A 16,181-nucleotide genomic window follows, 5' to 3' on the forward strand; every position below is an offset into this window, starting at 1 on the left:
TCATTATTCTTGATGTACATTAAACCATACCAAACCTTAGTGCTTTGTACATCCATTTGATTGTACTCTTGGATTCCTTGACCATGAATTGGATCAAAGACTTAGTGGAAATAACTTGACCTTGTTCCACAGTAACCTAAGGCTAAATCTGGGAAAATCGAAATATCTGGAGGAGGGGTGAATTCTGGAGATGTGGTTATTTTATAGCTAGCAAATAGATTATCTAGAGGATCTTGGGTGACTCAAATGTTGGATTTAACTCAGATTATCGCTCTTACATCATGAAACCTTTTCACATGTTTGCAATGGCCCCACTTGGTGGTCTCAGGTGGCTGGACTTGTCACATGGAAGCTCCAACCTTCATACATAAGCATCCTAGCCAACAAGGCAGAAGCTCTTATGATTGGCCCTGAGAAGACACATGATGTCACTGATACTGAAGTCGGAGCTCAGATCCAAAGGAAGGAGACAGAAATTCTATCTTACAGTGAAAGAAGTGTTGCTGAATTATATGGCTGTTTTCACAGGAACTACCCCAGGATATAAATATACATATATATTTGTATGTATACATATATATATATATATATATGAACATAGGAGAGTGTTTAGGAATAATGTCCCACTGTAATGAATGACATCTATTTTTCTTTTCTTCTTCTTTTTCTCCTCCTCCTCCTCCTCCTTCTTCTCCTCTTCCTCTTTCTTCTTTTTCCTTTTGATCAGGACATTCTTCCTTGATAAGCATAAAACATCAAAGCCCAAACAGCATTGAACATGAACTGAATTATGTTGTGAACAAGAATTTCTTACTTTTGCTTAAAAAGAAATACATAGACTTAAAAACAGAAACAAGCAAACCCAACCCAAATGCTGTGTCCATCACTGATGGGACTTGAACTGACTGAGGTGACTGAACAACGAAGAAAGGACAGACACACAGACACATATACAGAAAATCTGGGGTCATGTGGACCATGTGCACGCTGATGGAGTGGGACCGACTGCTCAGCCCAGATCCTCAGTGTGTAGTGCACAGCACAGGGGAGGGAACTAGCAATTCTGTGCAGCAGGTATCCTCAGGCAGCAGTCTCAGGCTGTAGACGCTTGGAGGAGGTAGATTTTTTCTTTTACACACTGCCAACATTAGACCCAGACCAAAGGAAGGCTGTGGCATCCCTCAAAGCCTTATCCTGCCCTGTGGTGATGGGAAGGCTTTGTCGTTCCCATGGGTCTGAGGTGTTAGGTTCTTGACATGACTGTGCCCATGTCAACAATATACATTCACTCAAGATTTCAACCTTTTTTTTTTTACACACTTACTCAAGGCTTTCTACGTTCTCCGCGCAAAACCCACCCATCCACCAAACAAACAAACAAATTCCTATTGCAGCAGTAGCTGTCCTTGCATCAGACTTTTCAAAGCAATGTGGAAAACGCAGTGATGTGCTTAGTTGCTCTGGGGCCACAGAGCCCCCGTGTTACCTGCAGAGATGGAATTGGGGAAACATATGCAGTTCTAGTTTTCTGAACATCAGTTTCCCAGCCTTCCTTGCGAAGTTACTTACTCTTAGCAGAAATAAATGTGGGTCATGTGGAAAGTTTCCATTTAATTTTCTTTTAAAAAATCAGTTTCCATAAGTAGGTATCATTTATTTATTTTCTTCATTTATTCAGTTTCAATTATTCAGGGGCTGTGTTTTGTGGCTTAATTGGGCAAGGCATTAATGGCCACGGTGACAACGAGCGAGAACCGCTGTGTTCGTGTGAGATCTGTTCCTGTTAGATTCTATTTTCTGGGGCACAGGAGTTATTTATTTATTAAAACTATTGACCCAGAAGAATTGCCCGAGATTCACTATTGCCTTGCCCTAGGCTCGAGGATTTTTAGCAACCCAGGCCTTACGTCATCCTGCTCGTGAAATTTTGAGCGAGGCCTTGAAGAGAACAAGAATGAATCAAGGATAAGGAGCGTGGCCTCCACAAACTCAGAGATTTGTATCACCGCTTGGGTGATAACTGGTTAGTTAAAGGGTCATTACTCAGTGGTGATGAAGAATAAACGATTTAAAAAGTCAAACCCCAAAGCTACCTTTTCTGATCTGAACCTATTTTTCCTTGCTTATTGGTCTCCCGTGCTTCTCCCCGAAACCATCACATATGGGGGAAAGACGGGATGTGGAATTAGGCAGATGTGAATTGATATTCTGCACAATTATGTGAAAGTCATTCAAACTTTGGGAGGTAGAGATGCAATCAACAATAACATGGGAAATAGCAACCGCTGTTGCAAGAATTAAAGGACCCTGTTACCCAGTCCAGCACTGAGAGAATGGGATCCATTGGCTGCTGGGTTGCTTGAGGGAATACTTGTTCCTGGAGTGGCCCGGTGGAAGTGCTGTGCACATGGCGTGAATGGAAGCTCTTGCGGTTTGAGTATCGTTAAGATAAAGTTTCTTATTTTCATTTACTCTAACCCAGGTCATTTTGTCTTTCCCCTACCCAAGAAAGCTGAATCATGGTTATGGCAGGAATTTCAGAGACTTGGAAAGTAGGCGAAGAAGGAGACATATTCGTATTATTAAACAGTGGCCATGCACAGCGTATTGAGTGTCTCGCATTCATTTTTCACTTCTTGTACTGACCTTAAGCAGTGGCTATAGTATTGCTTAATCAATTACTCTCGAACACAGTGACTTAATGGATCAGCCATTTCTATTTCTCAGCTGTCAGCTGGACAGTTCTGATGCGGGCCAGGCTTGGCATCAGCCAAGATCGCTTGCCTGAGTTTGCTCACGTGTCTGTGGTCAACTTGTGGATCATTTGTGCTGACCAGGTTAGAGTGGCTTTGGCTGGCTGGGATGGCTCAGCTCTGCCCTGTGTTGGTCTCTGACCTTCCTGCAGGTTCAGCATGAGTTTCTTCTCACAGCAGTGGCAGGGGTCCAAGAAATAGAAAAAAGTCAAGCCCGCGACTGTTCCAGCCAAAGCCAACCACGCGGCCAAGCTCAGAGCTGGAGCAGCAGAGAGTCACCATGGGAAACAGCTCCACAGAGGCACGACTGGACAGCTTGTTAGGTTGAAACTCCTGCAGCACTTACTTCTTCTAGGAAAATGTTCTTACCCCTGTTCCAGAGGAGGGGAGATGGACGGCAGCCACAGATGGCCTGTTTTTAAGTTCCCTGTTCCTACTTACTGTGTTTCCCTGTAGTGCTTTTTCCTAGCCGTTTTCTGTTTCAGGGTGTTTTGAAATTAGTTCTGTGTTCTTCTTCTCATTATTTGGTCTGGATTTGAAACTTTTTGTCACATGTTTGGGACCAGTTGATTTTTAACAACAGTCAGTGCAAGGCCTCGAAGGATAGTGTTTAGTCAGCAAGGAGGTTCTTATTCGAGTGAAGAAGGGGGGAAATATCAGCTGCATTGGATGGAGCACAAATGACAGAAAACTAGTCAAACAGACATTTCTCATCACTGGCTTCGCTGACTCCGCCGCCAGCGTCCACCTCCGCAGCCCATTCTCCGGATTGTGACTTTCAAATCTGAGAAGGGTGAGGTCTTGATGCTGGCCTGATGCTTGCTAGGTCTTTACCTTGGGGAAGGGAGCAACCTGACTTTCCTAAGCCCCCACTTCCTCCCGTATGAAATGAGAGCCATTGCACAGGTGTTGCTCAGTGGACTCAAGGGGGCCTGCAGGAGAAGTGAGCTCTAGGCCCCCTGTGGCCACGGGGCTTCGCAGCTGTTCCCAAGCACCTCTTGTCACCTCCACCGTTGAAGTGTCTGCTTTCACCACCACAGGGCCCCAGGTGTGCTGCCAGGACCACACAGGGAGGCTGGGCAGCAGAAGGCTCTTAATGCATTTTATGTCTTGCTTGTGTGCTTTAAGTCACACTTATTAATTATGAGATGCTGTCTAGTCGCTGTTGCAATATACACATTTGGGTAATTGATTTGTAAAGGCTCACATTGAGCAACACCATAAAGAATGTTTAGGACCATGAAGAATGTTTAGGACCATAGCATGTGGACTTCAACTGTGTCTATCCCCTTTTTGGCTTCTCGGGGGGGGGGGGGGGGACCCTTGCGTTCTCTATTGCTTGACCCTGCATTCATAATCTGTTTAGTGCTCAAGAAATGTCTTGAATGAATGATGAACGAAGGCATAATTTTGTTTGTTTCTGTGCTTTTTTTATTTACTTCATTTCTCAACTCTATCTGACCCCTGAATTGTGAGAAAATAGCACACCTAGTGAAATACAGCCAGTGATTTATTGTGAGCCATTGGTTGGTTTTGCTGGGAACGGTCTTGGTCCTTTTGAAGCTTGAGTGTGTTTGAAGGTGTGGAGAACAGTATGAATCCTACCTTCCAATGACGATGCTCCCCGGCTTGAGATTTTAGAAGGCATGGCATGCTCTAAAGACAGTGGGAAAAAGTCTTAACTTCTGAGGGGGAAGTTTGAATGTGGTTCCCACTGCAGACTGAAGGTAGCTTTTTCTGTTTCAGCTAGTGCCTGACTCCAGCAGTGGCTGAAATGGCGCAGAGCCGGGCATTGCCACGCAGGTCCTAGGCGATCTCTGCCCTACAACTCCTAGAGGCACCAGCGCTTTGCAGCTCTAGCGAGAGCCTGGCGCCCTCCCCAGACCAGGCGGCATAGAGCGTCCATTTCTAGACCACAGCCAGGGGCAGGGCCCTGAGAGACAGTACCTGCCCCTTCCTCAGGGAGGTCGGTTCAAAGGGCACACCAGGATAGGGTCGCCTGCGTCCTTACAGAAGATCCTCAGGTCGCAGGTGATCACTTTGTGGAGGAGCTCACCGCACCTCGCAGCTGCAGTTTGGAGAGATGCAGCGGGGACGCCAAGCCCTAAGGCTCCCTGCAGCCTCCCTTTAGGGTCCTTCGGGAGCCTGCGCCTGACAGAGGGGGATCATACAAGTGCCCGGCATTGGGGATGGCTGTGGAAAGTTGGGGGCATGAAGCTGAGAGGCGGAGGAGCACACAACCCGGCGCCAATGTCCGCGTCTCATGAATATGCACGAACCACCCCCTCCCTTCGTGACGTCACGGGCCGTCCCGGGGTGAGCGCCTGAGCCGCTCCGGTCCGCGCCAGTGAGTGCTGCTGTTGCCGGCAAGCGAGCTGCGCGGCGGAGGGCAGCGGAGGCCGAGGGTGAGGGCGGCGGCGGCGGCGCCTGTAGCTCACCCAGAAGCTGCAGCGAGGCGACCCGTGGCGGGCACAGGGGGACACCGGCAGCGAGCGTTAGGCGGCGGCGGCAGTACCTCGGTAGCGGCTCAGGCGGCGAGGATGCTGCCGAGGAGGCTGTGCTTGGTGCCGCTCCTGCTGGCGCTGGGCGTGGGGAGCAGCGGCGGCAGTGGCGACGGCGGGGACAGCCGGCGGCGCCGCCTCCTCGCGGCGAAAGGTGGGTGCTGGGGAAGTTTCTTCCTCACCAGGAAAGAGCCAGGCAAGGCGGGCAGGAGGGTGCAAACCGCGGACTTATGCGTTCAGTACCCACCCTTTCCTGTGGCAGCTTCGGTTTCGCGCGCAAGGTCCCCGAAGTCAGCGCCCTTAGCTGTGGACCCAAGAGGTTTTCCGGTCCATTCTTTGGGCGGGGTCCTGGCGCCAAGGAGAAGGCGAGGTCTATGGAGTGCAGAGAACTTTGGGGCCCTGTGTGTTGGGTGGGGAGCATCGCGGGCTCGGCTCAGAGATGCTTGGAGCAGGACCCCGTACAGGCGCTGTAGGCGGCAGGGGGAGGGGCGGGGGACAGGTGTCTGTCTACTACTGTCCTGGGGGCAAGAACCAGGGGTGTCTTCAGAGGAGCGAGCTGAGAAGGACTGGTACTCCAGGTTGGGGATGGCTTGGGAACTTGTAGGCATCTGAAAGCCTTGCCCGCACCCGGGCGCTCCCCAGGCTCCGCAGCTCAGGCTCTGGGTCCCCTGGGAACGCACACCCTCACGATGGGCAGAGTCCGGAAGAAGCGCGGGATGTGATGGTCCCTCCTGCCGCACTCTGCTTTTCTCCAGAGGTCCGAGTTTCCGAGCCCGGAGCTCCTCTCTGGTCTTTCTAATTGATCTTGACCTCTCCAACCCTCCAAGATTCTCATGCATGCTGGCGCTATCAGGGCGAACCTAGAAGCCAGCGAGCCCCAGACTTTGACAGCTGCCAGGGAGCGCTGGGCTGAGCGCATGCTGGGGAGCCAGCGTCTAGGGGGCGGGACTGGAACAGAAGGTCACGCGGTAGCTGGAGGTTGGGAGGCATCGCAGGAGCAGGGTTGGGGTGGATGGTGGTGGGCTCAGGGGAGGCTCTGACTTATTTCAGGATGGAGCGCTCGGCTTAAGTGGTAACTTGTTGATTCTCTGCGCTGTTGACGAGGAGGATGTGCTTTTGGTTTCTGTCAGGTGAAGGTGAGGGATTATGTGGTCCTTGGAATTCCTGCCTGGAGATATTTTGAAGACTGGCAGTTTGTCCTTGTTGGAAAAAGACTCACAACTAGAGACAGCCCGATTTAGAGAGGCTTGCTAGCAGAGCAGGGAGGAGCACACAGCAGACTGGATCTCTCTGGTGACTGGGGAGTTGGGGAAGCAGGCCATTCGCCTTGTCTGGGCTTTGAGAACTACCCCGCCTGTCATTTGCAAGTGATAAATTAGAGATGGGGGATACTTCTATTCTTTTCATTTATTAAATTTTGGTGGCATAATATGAAAAAGTTTTATACAGCAGCGTCATTCTAACATCCACCCTCCCCATTCCTAACAAGGAGTTTCGTCTTTGAAAAGACCATCACGAAAATGCCTTTTAGAAAGTATATGTCTGTATAAAGGGACCAATGTGATACGCTGCAATAAGAATAAAGAAAACCACGAACGTCCAAATGGTACGTACACACACTTTGATAGGCAGGCAGATTCCTTTATTCCGGGGCTATCAACCACTTTGTGGCAGAGTAAGTGGCATCTTTATAAGCCCTTGTCGACAAAGAGGGTAGGCAGCTCACAGTAAGAAAAGACCAGGGAAGAAGTCATCTGAGAAGAGAGCTCCTTGTGTGTAACAAGTTGCTTAGTTGTTTGGTGAGAGTGGGAAATCGGAGACTAGTGAGACAAAGGAAATCAGCGGCAATGCAGGCTTCCGCTGATCTAGAGTGTGGCTCTGTGTGTGTTATACATATTATACATATATAATCCTATAAGCTCGTTTATTTTCTTCACTTAGAACATATCTATTTCGTGGTTAAAGCCAAGCTTTTTGTTGTTCTATGGGCCTTGAGAATGAGAGCTAATCTCTGAATTCTTCTTGTCGTTCCCCTTGCAACCACTAGGAGGCTGCAAAGAGCACCATTTGCTATTTATTTATCTATTTTGACACGAGTAATATTTGGTTACAGCAGACACATTTATTATAACAGTTGAGCTGATATTTACAGGACAGACATTCCTTATTTCAATGCATTTAAATTTTATATTTCTAAATCATATAATCCCTGAGGAATATTTGAGAGGGACCATAAAACTGTGTGTTCTGTGTCTGTGTCTCTGACATGGATGTTTTAAAGGTTCCTATCATTTCAATTCCCATCATCAAGAAAGAGAAGATGGGCCTGTGAGAGGGACTGAACAGAGAGGTCGCTTTCTTTCTCAATGCACTTCCTAGCACAGGCAGAAAGAAGACAGCTGGGAAGGAGCATGGAGCAGCCTGTCTGGGTCGTACACAGTCTCTGCGTCGTAAGCAGTCTCTGAGTTGTACTACACACACTCTGGACAACTGTTTGGAAGTGCTCTCTTGGCCGTGAACCCCTGTAAGATGGTGTGTCTGGATAGCAATGTGTTCTCCCTTCTTGCTGCAGAAGACCCAGAAGCTGCCAGCTGTTGGGGGTTTTTACCAATAGTTGAAATTGCAGTGCAACCATGTTCCAGTTCAGAAACAATACACTGACTGGGTAGTTAGAGCCTGCTTCCTTACCCTCCTATGCCTTATATATACTGGACCAGCTTATATATACTGGAAACCATTCTAGAGAGGGGCACAACTTAGCCGAGAGAAAGACAATGAACTCCAGGCAGCCAGTCACCTGAGGGGGCCATGCGGTAAAGTGCCAGTGACCTCACAGCATCAAGAGCTCAGTATCCATTCTCTTTCTAGTTGCCAGACTCCCAGCAGAGAGGTCCTTGAGTACAGTCCTTGAGTGCAGGCTATCAGTTACTACAGTCTCCCCTAGCATGTGAGCAGGCTGTGTGCGGGGTGGGGAACCAGAACTTGCTTGTGTCTGTGCAAACCAGTGTTCTGGCTTAAGGGAGCAGCCTTGTCCTTTCAGCCACAGACTCAAAGCCACCTTTGAATGCTGCACAATATTACACACTCAATACCTGTCCTGAACGGTGCTGTGGACTCCTGTGGTGCTGGCCCTTAGGGGTCACTTCTCTGACTGAGGCACAAGGGTCCCAACTTTCCCCTGCATTGAATTAGTGTCTCCTCTGACCCGCAGTTATACCCAGTCACCTCTGGTCTTATGGTTAGAAGGGCTTCCTCAGCTTGATTCTCATTATCATCCAAATGTGGTCAGATGTGGGCATGGGCTTCTCTAGGAACCTTCCTGGCCTGGCCCCTTCCAGAGAGTCATGCCTCTGCCTCAGACAAGCCTGTGTTTCCTTGCCTGATTCCAGGTTGATCTGTGGGCCTTCAGGAGCCTGCAATCTGGCTTGGGCTGGTTTTTAGTTGCGAGATGAGCAGTAAACAGGGTCCAGCTCAGTGTACGCACCTGCATGCATTCTCGGGTGCTGTCCTTTTTTTTTTATTTCCATAAACATTTTAGAATTTTCTTCTGTCCTGTAAAGTAAAATTTGTGTTTACTTGTTGGAGAAACTTGACTTTGAATCTTGGCTTTATTACTCCTTCGTTAGATAATCTTAGGCAAATGAATTAAACCCTTAACCCACAGTTTCCCCATCTTTAAAGTGGGGATACAGAGATAGGCCTCTCTTGTAAGGTGGTTGTCAGAATAGAGTTCAGAAAGCTGCTATCTCAGATTGTGGGGTAAAAGACATGAAAACAACAAAAGAAAAAAACATTAACTCTGATGGTCAACCCTCTAAACACCTGGGCATAGTGTCTAAGACCTGATTCTCTCTGTCTTTTAGTTTCTCGTTGTATGAGGAAGTGCACATATGAGCAAACACCACATATACATATAAACACTCGTGCACATACACACATTTGGTGTACGTCACGAGACCACCTGCTCCTTTCGTTGCTCTCTGAATGCCTTTGAAACCACCTTTCCTTTCTAATGGCCAGGCTGAAACTTCAGGCAGAGCCAGCTGAGAGTAAGGCTTGGCACTGTGCTGTACGCATGTAAATAAGCAAGTGTATCTCCAAGTACAAGCCCCAGAGATCTGGGAGAGCTTCTGGTCCCTGGAGGAGGAGCTCATGTGGGCCGATTTGGGTTATAAGAACAGATCATCTGCCGGGCTGCTAGCTTGCCTCCCAGCTTGCTGTCCTAGACAGCAACTAAGTGTTCCTTTTCATCAGTGACATCCACAGCATTTGGGATGATTTGTATTTACATGGATGAGGGTGACCCAAACTAGAATGACCAAAAGACTGCTTGAGACTCATTATCGTCTTCTTCTTTATTACCTAGCCCAGGACTAATTGGACCCCGTGGGAAAGGTTCCATCAGAACATTAGGTTTTAAGAAAGGACCATGGGGAGGGCTTGGTAGCAACTGAACTGAAACCACTGATGCTGTGGAGAAGAGAGGACTGAGCTGTGGGGACGACACAGATAGGAGGCAGGAGTAGGCAGAAGGCAGAAGGCAGAAAAATGCCTGTGAGGGAGTTAGCATCATCCTAACCTACTGTGACTTCTGTTATTTAGCCTGGTCAGCAAGTATAGTTTCCGGCCTCCATCTTCCCATCTGAGGGGAATCAGGACAATAAAGCAAGCTCCAAAACAAGTATGGAGCTCCCAAAGTCTGGTGAGGGGGGACTGTCCAGGTTAGGAGAAGCGGAAGCGTAATGGAGAAAATGAAACAGGTCTTGGTGGGTGAGTAGGGACTGGGTCAATGGACAGGGCTGGGTAAGGGCAGGTAAATGCGAAGTACTAAGAATGCCCTTAATTGGTGGACTGACAAAACTGAGGAGGAAGCTCACTTGGCTTTGGTTCCATCGCCTGCATCCCGGCTCTGGAGCTGATAGATGTGCGCATGCGTGGTGAAAGCAGGCTACCTTTCAGAGGCCATCTTAAAGCTCTTGTCACAGTCTGACCCTCTCACAAACTCTAGGAGAAGGGATCAGAAGCCCCATGAAAGAAGAGAACTTGTTCAACGTCTCACAGATGTGTCAGAACTGAAATTCCCAGTCCGGAACAGTATGGTCAACATGGCATCCCTGCTCAGGTAGTCTCGCTTAGCAGAGTGATTTGCTGTGAGCTTGAGGGAGGCCCTGAGGGAGGTCGCAGAGGCTCCATGGGATCCAAAGCTACTGACTTTCGGTCTGAGAATCCTTCCAAATTGCTGCACGATTCTGATTTAGTGGAAGCGTCACTCTTAGCCCCCCCCCCCCCCATTGATTTAGAGTGAGCCTGTTTGTCTCCTTTCCCCCAAACCCTTCCAGCTTGCGATGTCTCACATCAAGAAGAGAAGGCTGGTTCCTGGACCACTTCTTACCAAGGGTGAAACTGCCCTGAGGGAGGACCTGGGGGGCATTTTGTTGTTGTTGTTCCAAGAGTTTCTGAGGCGGACAGTGCTTCGCTGTACCGCTCCATTTCTCCTGATGATCTACTTTCTGGCAGGGCTTTGTTCTCCCATGCTTCACCTCCTTTTTTTCCTCCTTCAAAGCGCATGTCATCTACCTTTTTTCATAGAGGACTGTGGCTCCCTAAAGGGAAATGTGCCACTCACCCCTCTGAGACCATTGCTAAGCTCTCTATTCGAGAGTGTGCCTCTCATAGCTCTCAGAAGTGCTCCAGGAGTCAACCCGCACCACCAGGCTACTTCTTGATTTTGGTCTGGCCATTTCCCTACCAGCTTACAGCCTCTGCTTTGCAGGGGTTTAAAATACCCAACCCTGCAGCGGGCTCAGGACATTAACCACACACTAAGACGTGTGAAGGAGTCAGCCCTCCGAGATGCCCCTTTAAATTGCACTTGGAGTCTGCAGATCCTGGTCTCGCCGTGACTGAGAATGTCTAATCAGCCACAATTTTGACTTATTTCTTTGGAGTCATTGCATTGAATTGTCATGTGAAAATTGTCAATTTAAAATAAAAGCACATTTTTGTGTCTTCTGCCACTCTTTTCCCACGATGTTTGTTTCATTATGTGGATAAATAAATACGCAGCCTTTGCTCAAGTCTGACTAGAAAATCACCGTGGGGTGTTAGGGAAAGAAAGGCTGTGGTTGTCAGCTCTCGTCATCTGGTTTCACTGATGAGCTTGGAGGGTCTCTGGACTCTGATCCTCTGGGCATCTGTATTTCTATAGGCAGGACAGATTCCATGGTGCCCACGTCCTCAAAAGTTTCAGGTATTCAGGTAGACAGCTCTGCCTGTCCTTTGAAGGGGTAAAGTAGCTAAGAAAATAAAGTGATCATATTTAAGAAATTTGTTTTGAGACTTTGAGACTCCAAACCCCCAAACAAAACCTTAGATCATTCTCTATTCATCTTGTGTTATAGACTCAGTTAATTATATTTTCTGAAGTTTGAATTTAGTGAGAAATTCCTTCCCAGTTCTTTGATGTACATGCCACGTTGCTGCTAATGGTCCCTATGGTCATACACTGAGTTCAGCAGTGCCAAGCCCAGAGTTTTCAGCCAGATACCAGCAAAACTGTTAATATTATGTCAAGCTGATGTGTACATTTTCCAGTTTTCATGGATAACTGCATTGCATCAAATTAATTAAAACAGATAAATGTTAATCTAATACATGTCTCCTTGTAATTAATGAACTATAACCATTACAGGAGCATTTGATTTATTATCTTCATTTATAAAACGTTGAGTTTTCCTATAAAATTAGATATAGTAATAGGAGAAGCTGACCCATATATAGCATTAGGAAAAATAATCACATTTCTATAAATTAATCACTCTCTAAAAGGATATAGTTCATTAACACTACGAACTGAAAGTGTTAGATGTAAATTAGATTAACCTTTTTAGTGACACTTTCATTTATATTGTGCATTCTGCTCAAACTTAAAGCACTTTACATATATTAATTCAATTAACCCCCCCAGACCCTTGATAAGTAAGTACATATATCAAAGTTGGAAGGCAGGAGAAAGGAGACCCTTCAGAAATATTGAAGTCTCAGTCTTAGGATGTGTTGTTTCTGATTCATCTGGAGCAGTGGTTTCTCTGGACTTGCATAGTTTGAGAACACGGGTAGGTATTCACGAGTTCTCACTCCCGCTGCCAGGAACCACTTAGCACCCTATATCCAAAGCCAGAGACACGTCTGCCTCATTCTCAGGCTAAATGTTGCAAAGAAACTTCTGGTTTGGTGAGTAAGGTATGCCTCATCAACTTTTAGTTTGGTGAGGGACAGGATCTGCTCAAATAGGTGCAGGTAGATAGCTGTGGGCCTATGTGAGCATCCAGGGGGGTGTCTTCTTTTAGGGGGCTGCTGATTCTCTGTCATTACTGTGCTTGACCCTCTGGATTCAGAGGATGGATTGTGTCCAAGACGTTAAGAGGTCAGTGGAGAAGAAGCAAGGAACTGATGGAAGCTTAAGCCTCATGCTCCAGGTTTCTCCTCCAGCCTGCCTTGGGGAGAGGCAAAATTTCTATTCCTTCAACTGCTGGGGGGGGGGGAAGAGGAGGACCCACTACTCCCCATTGAGCCTCACACTTGTTTCTCAGGGAATGCATACTGAGGGGATAGCTGAGTCTCAAGCTACAGCTTGCCACTAGGATTACCCCATCCTGCACAGGGTTCATGGTGTGCGGAAGTCTTCCTGTCATTGCAGAGGCTTCTGGAGACAAATATGCTCATGGAGAAAGGAAGGAAATGGAGCATGTTGTGTTTAGAAGCTTATGAATATTCATGGAGGGGGACTAAGCACATCCCCAGCTTGAGTGCATATGGGTTTGATGGCTGTTCATTTCTCTAACTTTTTTTGTACCTTCAAGTTCTCAGACCTAAACATTCTTAGGGATGGGTTCAGACTACAGTCTACAAATCTTGCCCTTTTGGAATGCAATCAGTCTCACCTAATGGTCTGCTTTGTAACTAATGGTGCCAAACCTACTGAGAGAATGACGAACGTAAAAGGATGGATCACTCATGACTAGACATAAAATTAAGGGGACAGGGAGCAATTTTGGAATGTGAAGGATTCTTCTCCATGTATCTCAAGTTAGGAAATAAGTAACTTTAGTCTTTCAGACAATGTGCAAGGACAGTGAAGCCCACATGGCTGGTCCAGGGTCTCACATCCCCTCTCATGACTTTAGATTGCTCCCGGCAGCTCATCTCTGGGAGAGATGGTGAACTGGGTTTTAAAGCCAAGAGCCAAAAGCCAAGCTACCTCTCAGGAAGCTCACCGGCTGCTTGAAAAGGGGCAAGCACAGTGTTTTCAGTACATGTCATTTTCCAAGTTTTAGTTACGTTTCCTTTTGGATATCTTTTGTTTATGGTAATGTGGGTTCTTATTTAGAACAGAAAAGGGGGCTAAGATCATTCATAACCAAAGTGAAAGGATACTACAACTAAGGCCGGGTGCATCTGTCTGGCTTCCTTCTTTTTTAATTGTTTTTATTGAGCTATATATTTTTTTCTGCTCTTCTCCCTTTTCCTCCCCACCCCCGCTTCTGCCCTCTCCCATGGTCCCCATGCTCCCAATTTACTCAGGAGATCTTATCTTTTTCTACTTCCCATGTAGATTAGATCCACTCTTAGGGTCTTTTTAGTTGTCTAGGTTCTCTGGGATTGTGGATTGTAAGCTGGGCATTCTTTGCTTTATGTCTAAAAGCCACTTATGAGTGAGTACATATGATATTTGTTGGGTCTGGGTCACTTCACTCACTATGCTGTTTTCTAGATCCGTCCATTCATCTGCAAATTTCAAGCTGTCGTTATTTTTTCCATTGTGTCGTACTTTATTGTGTAAATCTACCACATATTCTTTATCCAGTCTTTGGTTGAGGGGCATTTTGGTTGTTTCCAGGTTCTGACTATTACAAATAATGCTGTTATGAACACAGTTGAGCACATATCCTTGTGGTATGATTGAGCATCCTTTGGGTATATACCCAAAAGTGGTATTGTTAGGTCTTGTTTCCTAATTTTCTGAGAAATCGCCATACTGATTTCCAAGGTGACTGTACCAGTTTGCACTCCCACCAACAATGGAAGAATGTTCCCTTTACTCCACATTTTCTCCAGGATTAGCTGTCATCAGTGTTTTTGATCTTGGCCATTCTTTCAGGTTTCAGATGGAATCTCAGAGTTGTTTTGATTTGCTTTGCTCTGATGGCTAAGGATGTTGAGCATTTCCTTAAGTACCTCTCAGCCACAAGGTTGTCAATAGAATACTCTCCATATCTATTCAATATAGCACTTGAGGTCCTAGCTAGAGCCATAAGATAACAAAAGGAGATCAAGGGGATAGAAATCGGAAAAGAAGTCAAACTCTCACTATTTGCTGGTGATATGATAGTTTACATAAGTGACCCTAAAGATTCTACCAAGGAGCTTCTACAACTCATAAATGTCTTCAGTAATGTAGCAGGATATAAGATTAACACACACAAAAAAAATCAGTAGTCCTTCTGTACACAGATGATAAATGGGCTGAGAAAGAAATCAGAGAAACATTTCCCTTCACAATAGCCTCAAATAACATAAAATATCTTGGCGTAACTCTAACCAAACAAGTGGAATACCTGTATGACAAGAACTTTAATCTTTGAAGAAAGAAACTGAAGAAGACACCAGAAAATAGAAAGGTCTCCCATGCTCTTGGGTAGGTAGAATTAACATAGGAAAAATGGCACTCTTACCAAAAGCAATCTATAGATTCAATGCAATGTCCATCAAAATCCTGACTTCCTTCTTATTCTCCATATTTTTCTAAAAGCAAAGCCAATTATTTATGCTTTAATTACAGCATCAGAAGCAATGTAGGGATGGTCATTCCTTGATTAATAATTTTAGAATTATATATAGGACATTTCAATGATATATACCCTTATTTTAATTAGAAGCAATGAATAAAGGTTGTTTGTTTTTAATTATACTTCTGTCATTTCCCCCTTTGAACAATCTCCTGCCTCATCTCCACTTCTGTCTTTCAGAAGTTTAGTTGTAGCTCCCCTGCAATAATTCTCCTTAGGAGGGGAATGAGAGCCAGGGAGAGCCCCAAAATCTTTCAGTGAAGATGTATTGTTTCCTGGAAATCTCCTCTTAGGAAACCTGAGTCCCACCATTTTTTCCCCGAAGTGTACCAGTTGCACAATTATTGCCTCAACATTCATTATTTCTCCATTCCCACCCTCTCCATTCTGCAACGTATCTGCCTGCACCAAACACTTCAGAACCTCTCTGCTTATCCTTGGCGGCACCAAGGGCTTCTTCCTGGAAGCCACTCCCTAACACCCCACTATGATAGCTTTCTGATGTGCTTTCTCAATCAACTGGACAGTGTGGCCAGAACAAGCCAATCTTACCAAGGATGGGTTGGCTCTGAGCATCATCTTCACACCGTGTCACCTGGCTCACACTTCCAGCTAAAAGGCCTCCTCCACGGGAAATTTGGAGTTGCTGCGCTCTGGACCCAAGTCTATGAGACACTGGCATCCTCATGCTCCACCTCATCATCTCATCAGGAAGGAAACATCTCTGGCCTTAGCAAGTGGTAGTGGCACAGGATGCCTGCTCTCTTCTTCTTGTCTTTGGGTATCTGCTTTTCACACGATAATGCTCTAACTGCATGGCAGACTGTCTGGGTCAGTGTAGGTGAACATATGAGGAAGGCAGGTGTCTGCTGTGTTTAAACCACACTCAAGTAATTTAAATCAAGTATTTCTCAAGTAATAGCCAATTTTGGCACCCATCCCAGGGGTCTGTGGGACACACCTTTTATTATGGAAAATAGGTTGGCAGTGACTGGCTACATATCCTTCGGAACAAGGCTCTTGCCCATGCTGAATGCCAACTGTGGTGGGTCTGAAGCGTCTTTTCAGAGCTGTGTCCT

General features: G+C 46.4%; 1 protein-coding gene across 2 annotated transcripts in view; it reads left to right on the forward strand.

Moving 5' to 3' along the window:
- Positions 1–4,993: 4,993 nt before the first annotated feature.
- Positions 4,994–16,181, forward strand: part of Clstn2 (calsyntenin 2) — a 558,760-nt gene continuing 547,572 nt past the window's right edge. For both annotated transcript variants that reach the window (XM_075964915.1, XM_075964916.1), the window contains exon 1: positions 4,994–5,408. In XM_075964915.1, the coding sequence (XP_075821030.1) occupies positions 5,294–5,408 (115 nt within the window). In that variant the 5' untranslated portion in view covers positions 4,994–5,293. The remainder of the gene's footprint in view (positions 5,409–16,181) is intronic.

Source organism: Microtus pennsylvanicus, chromosome 3 (genome assembly GCF_037038515.1).
Source record: "Microtus pennsylvanicus isolate mMicPen1 chromosome 3, mMicPen1.hap1, whole genome shotgun sequence".
Classification (NCBI taxonomy): domain Eukaryota; kingdom Metazoa; phylum Chordata; class Mammalia; order Rodentia; family Cricetidae; genus Microtus; species Microtus pennsylvanicus.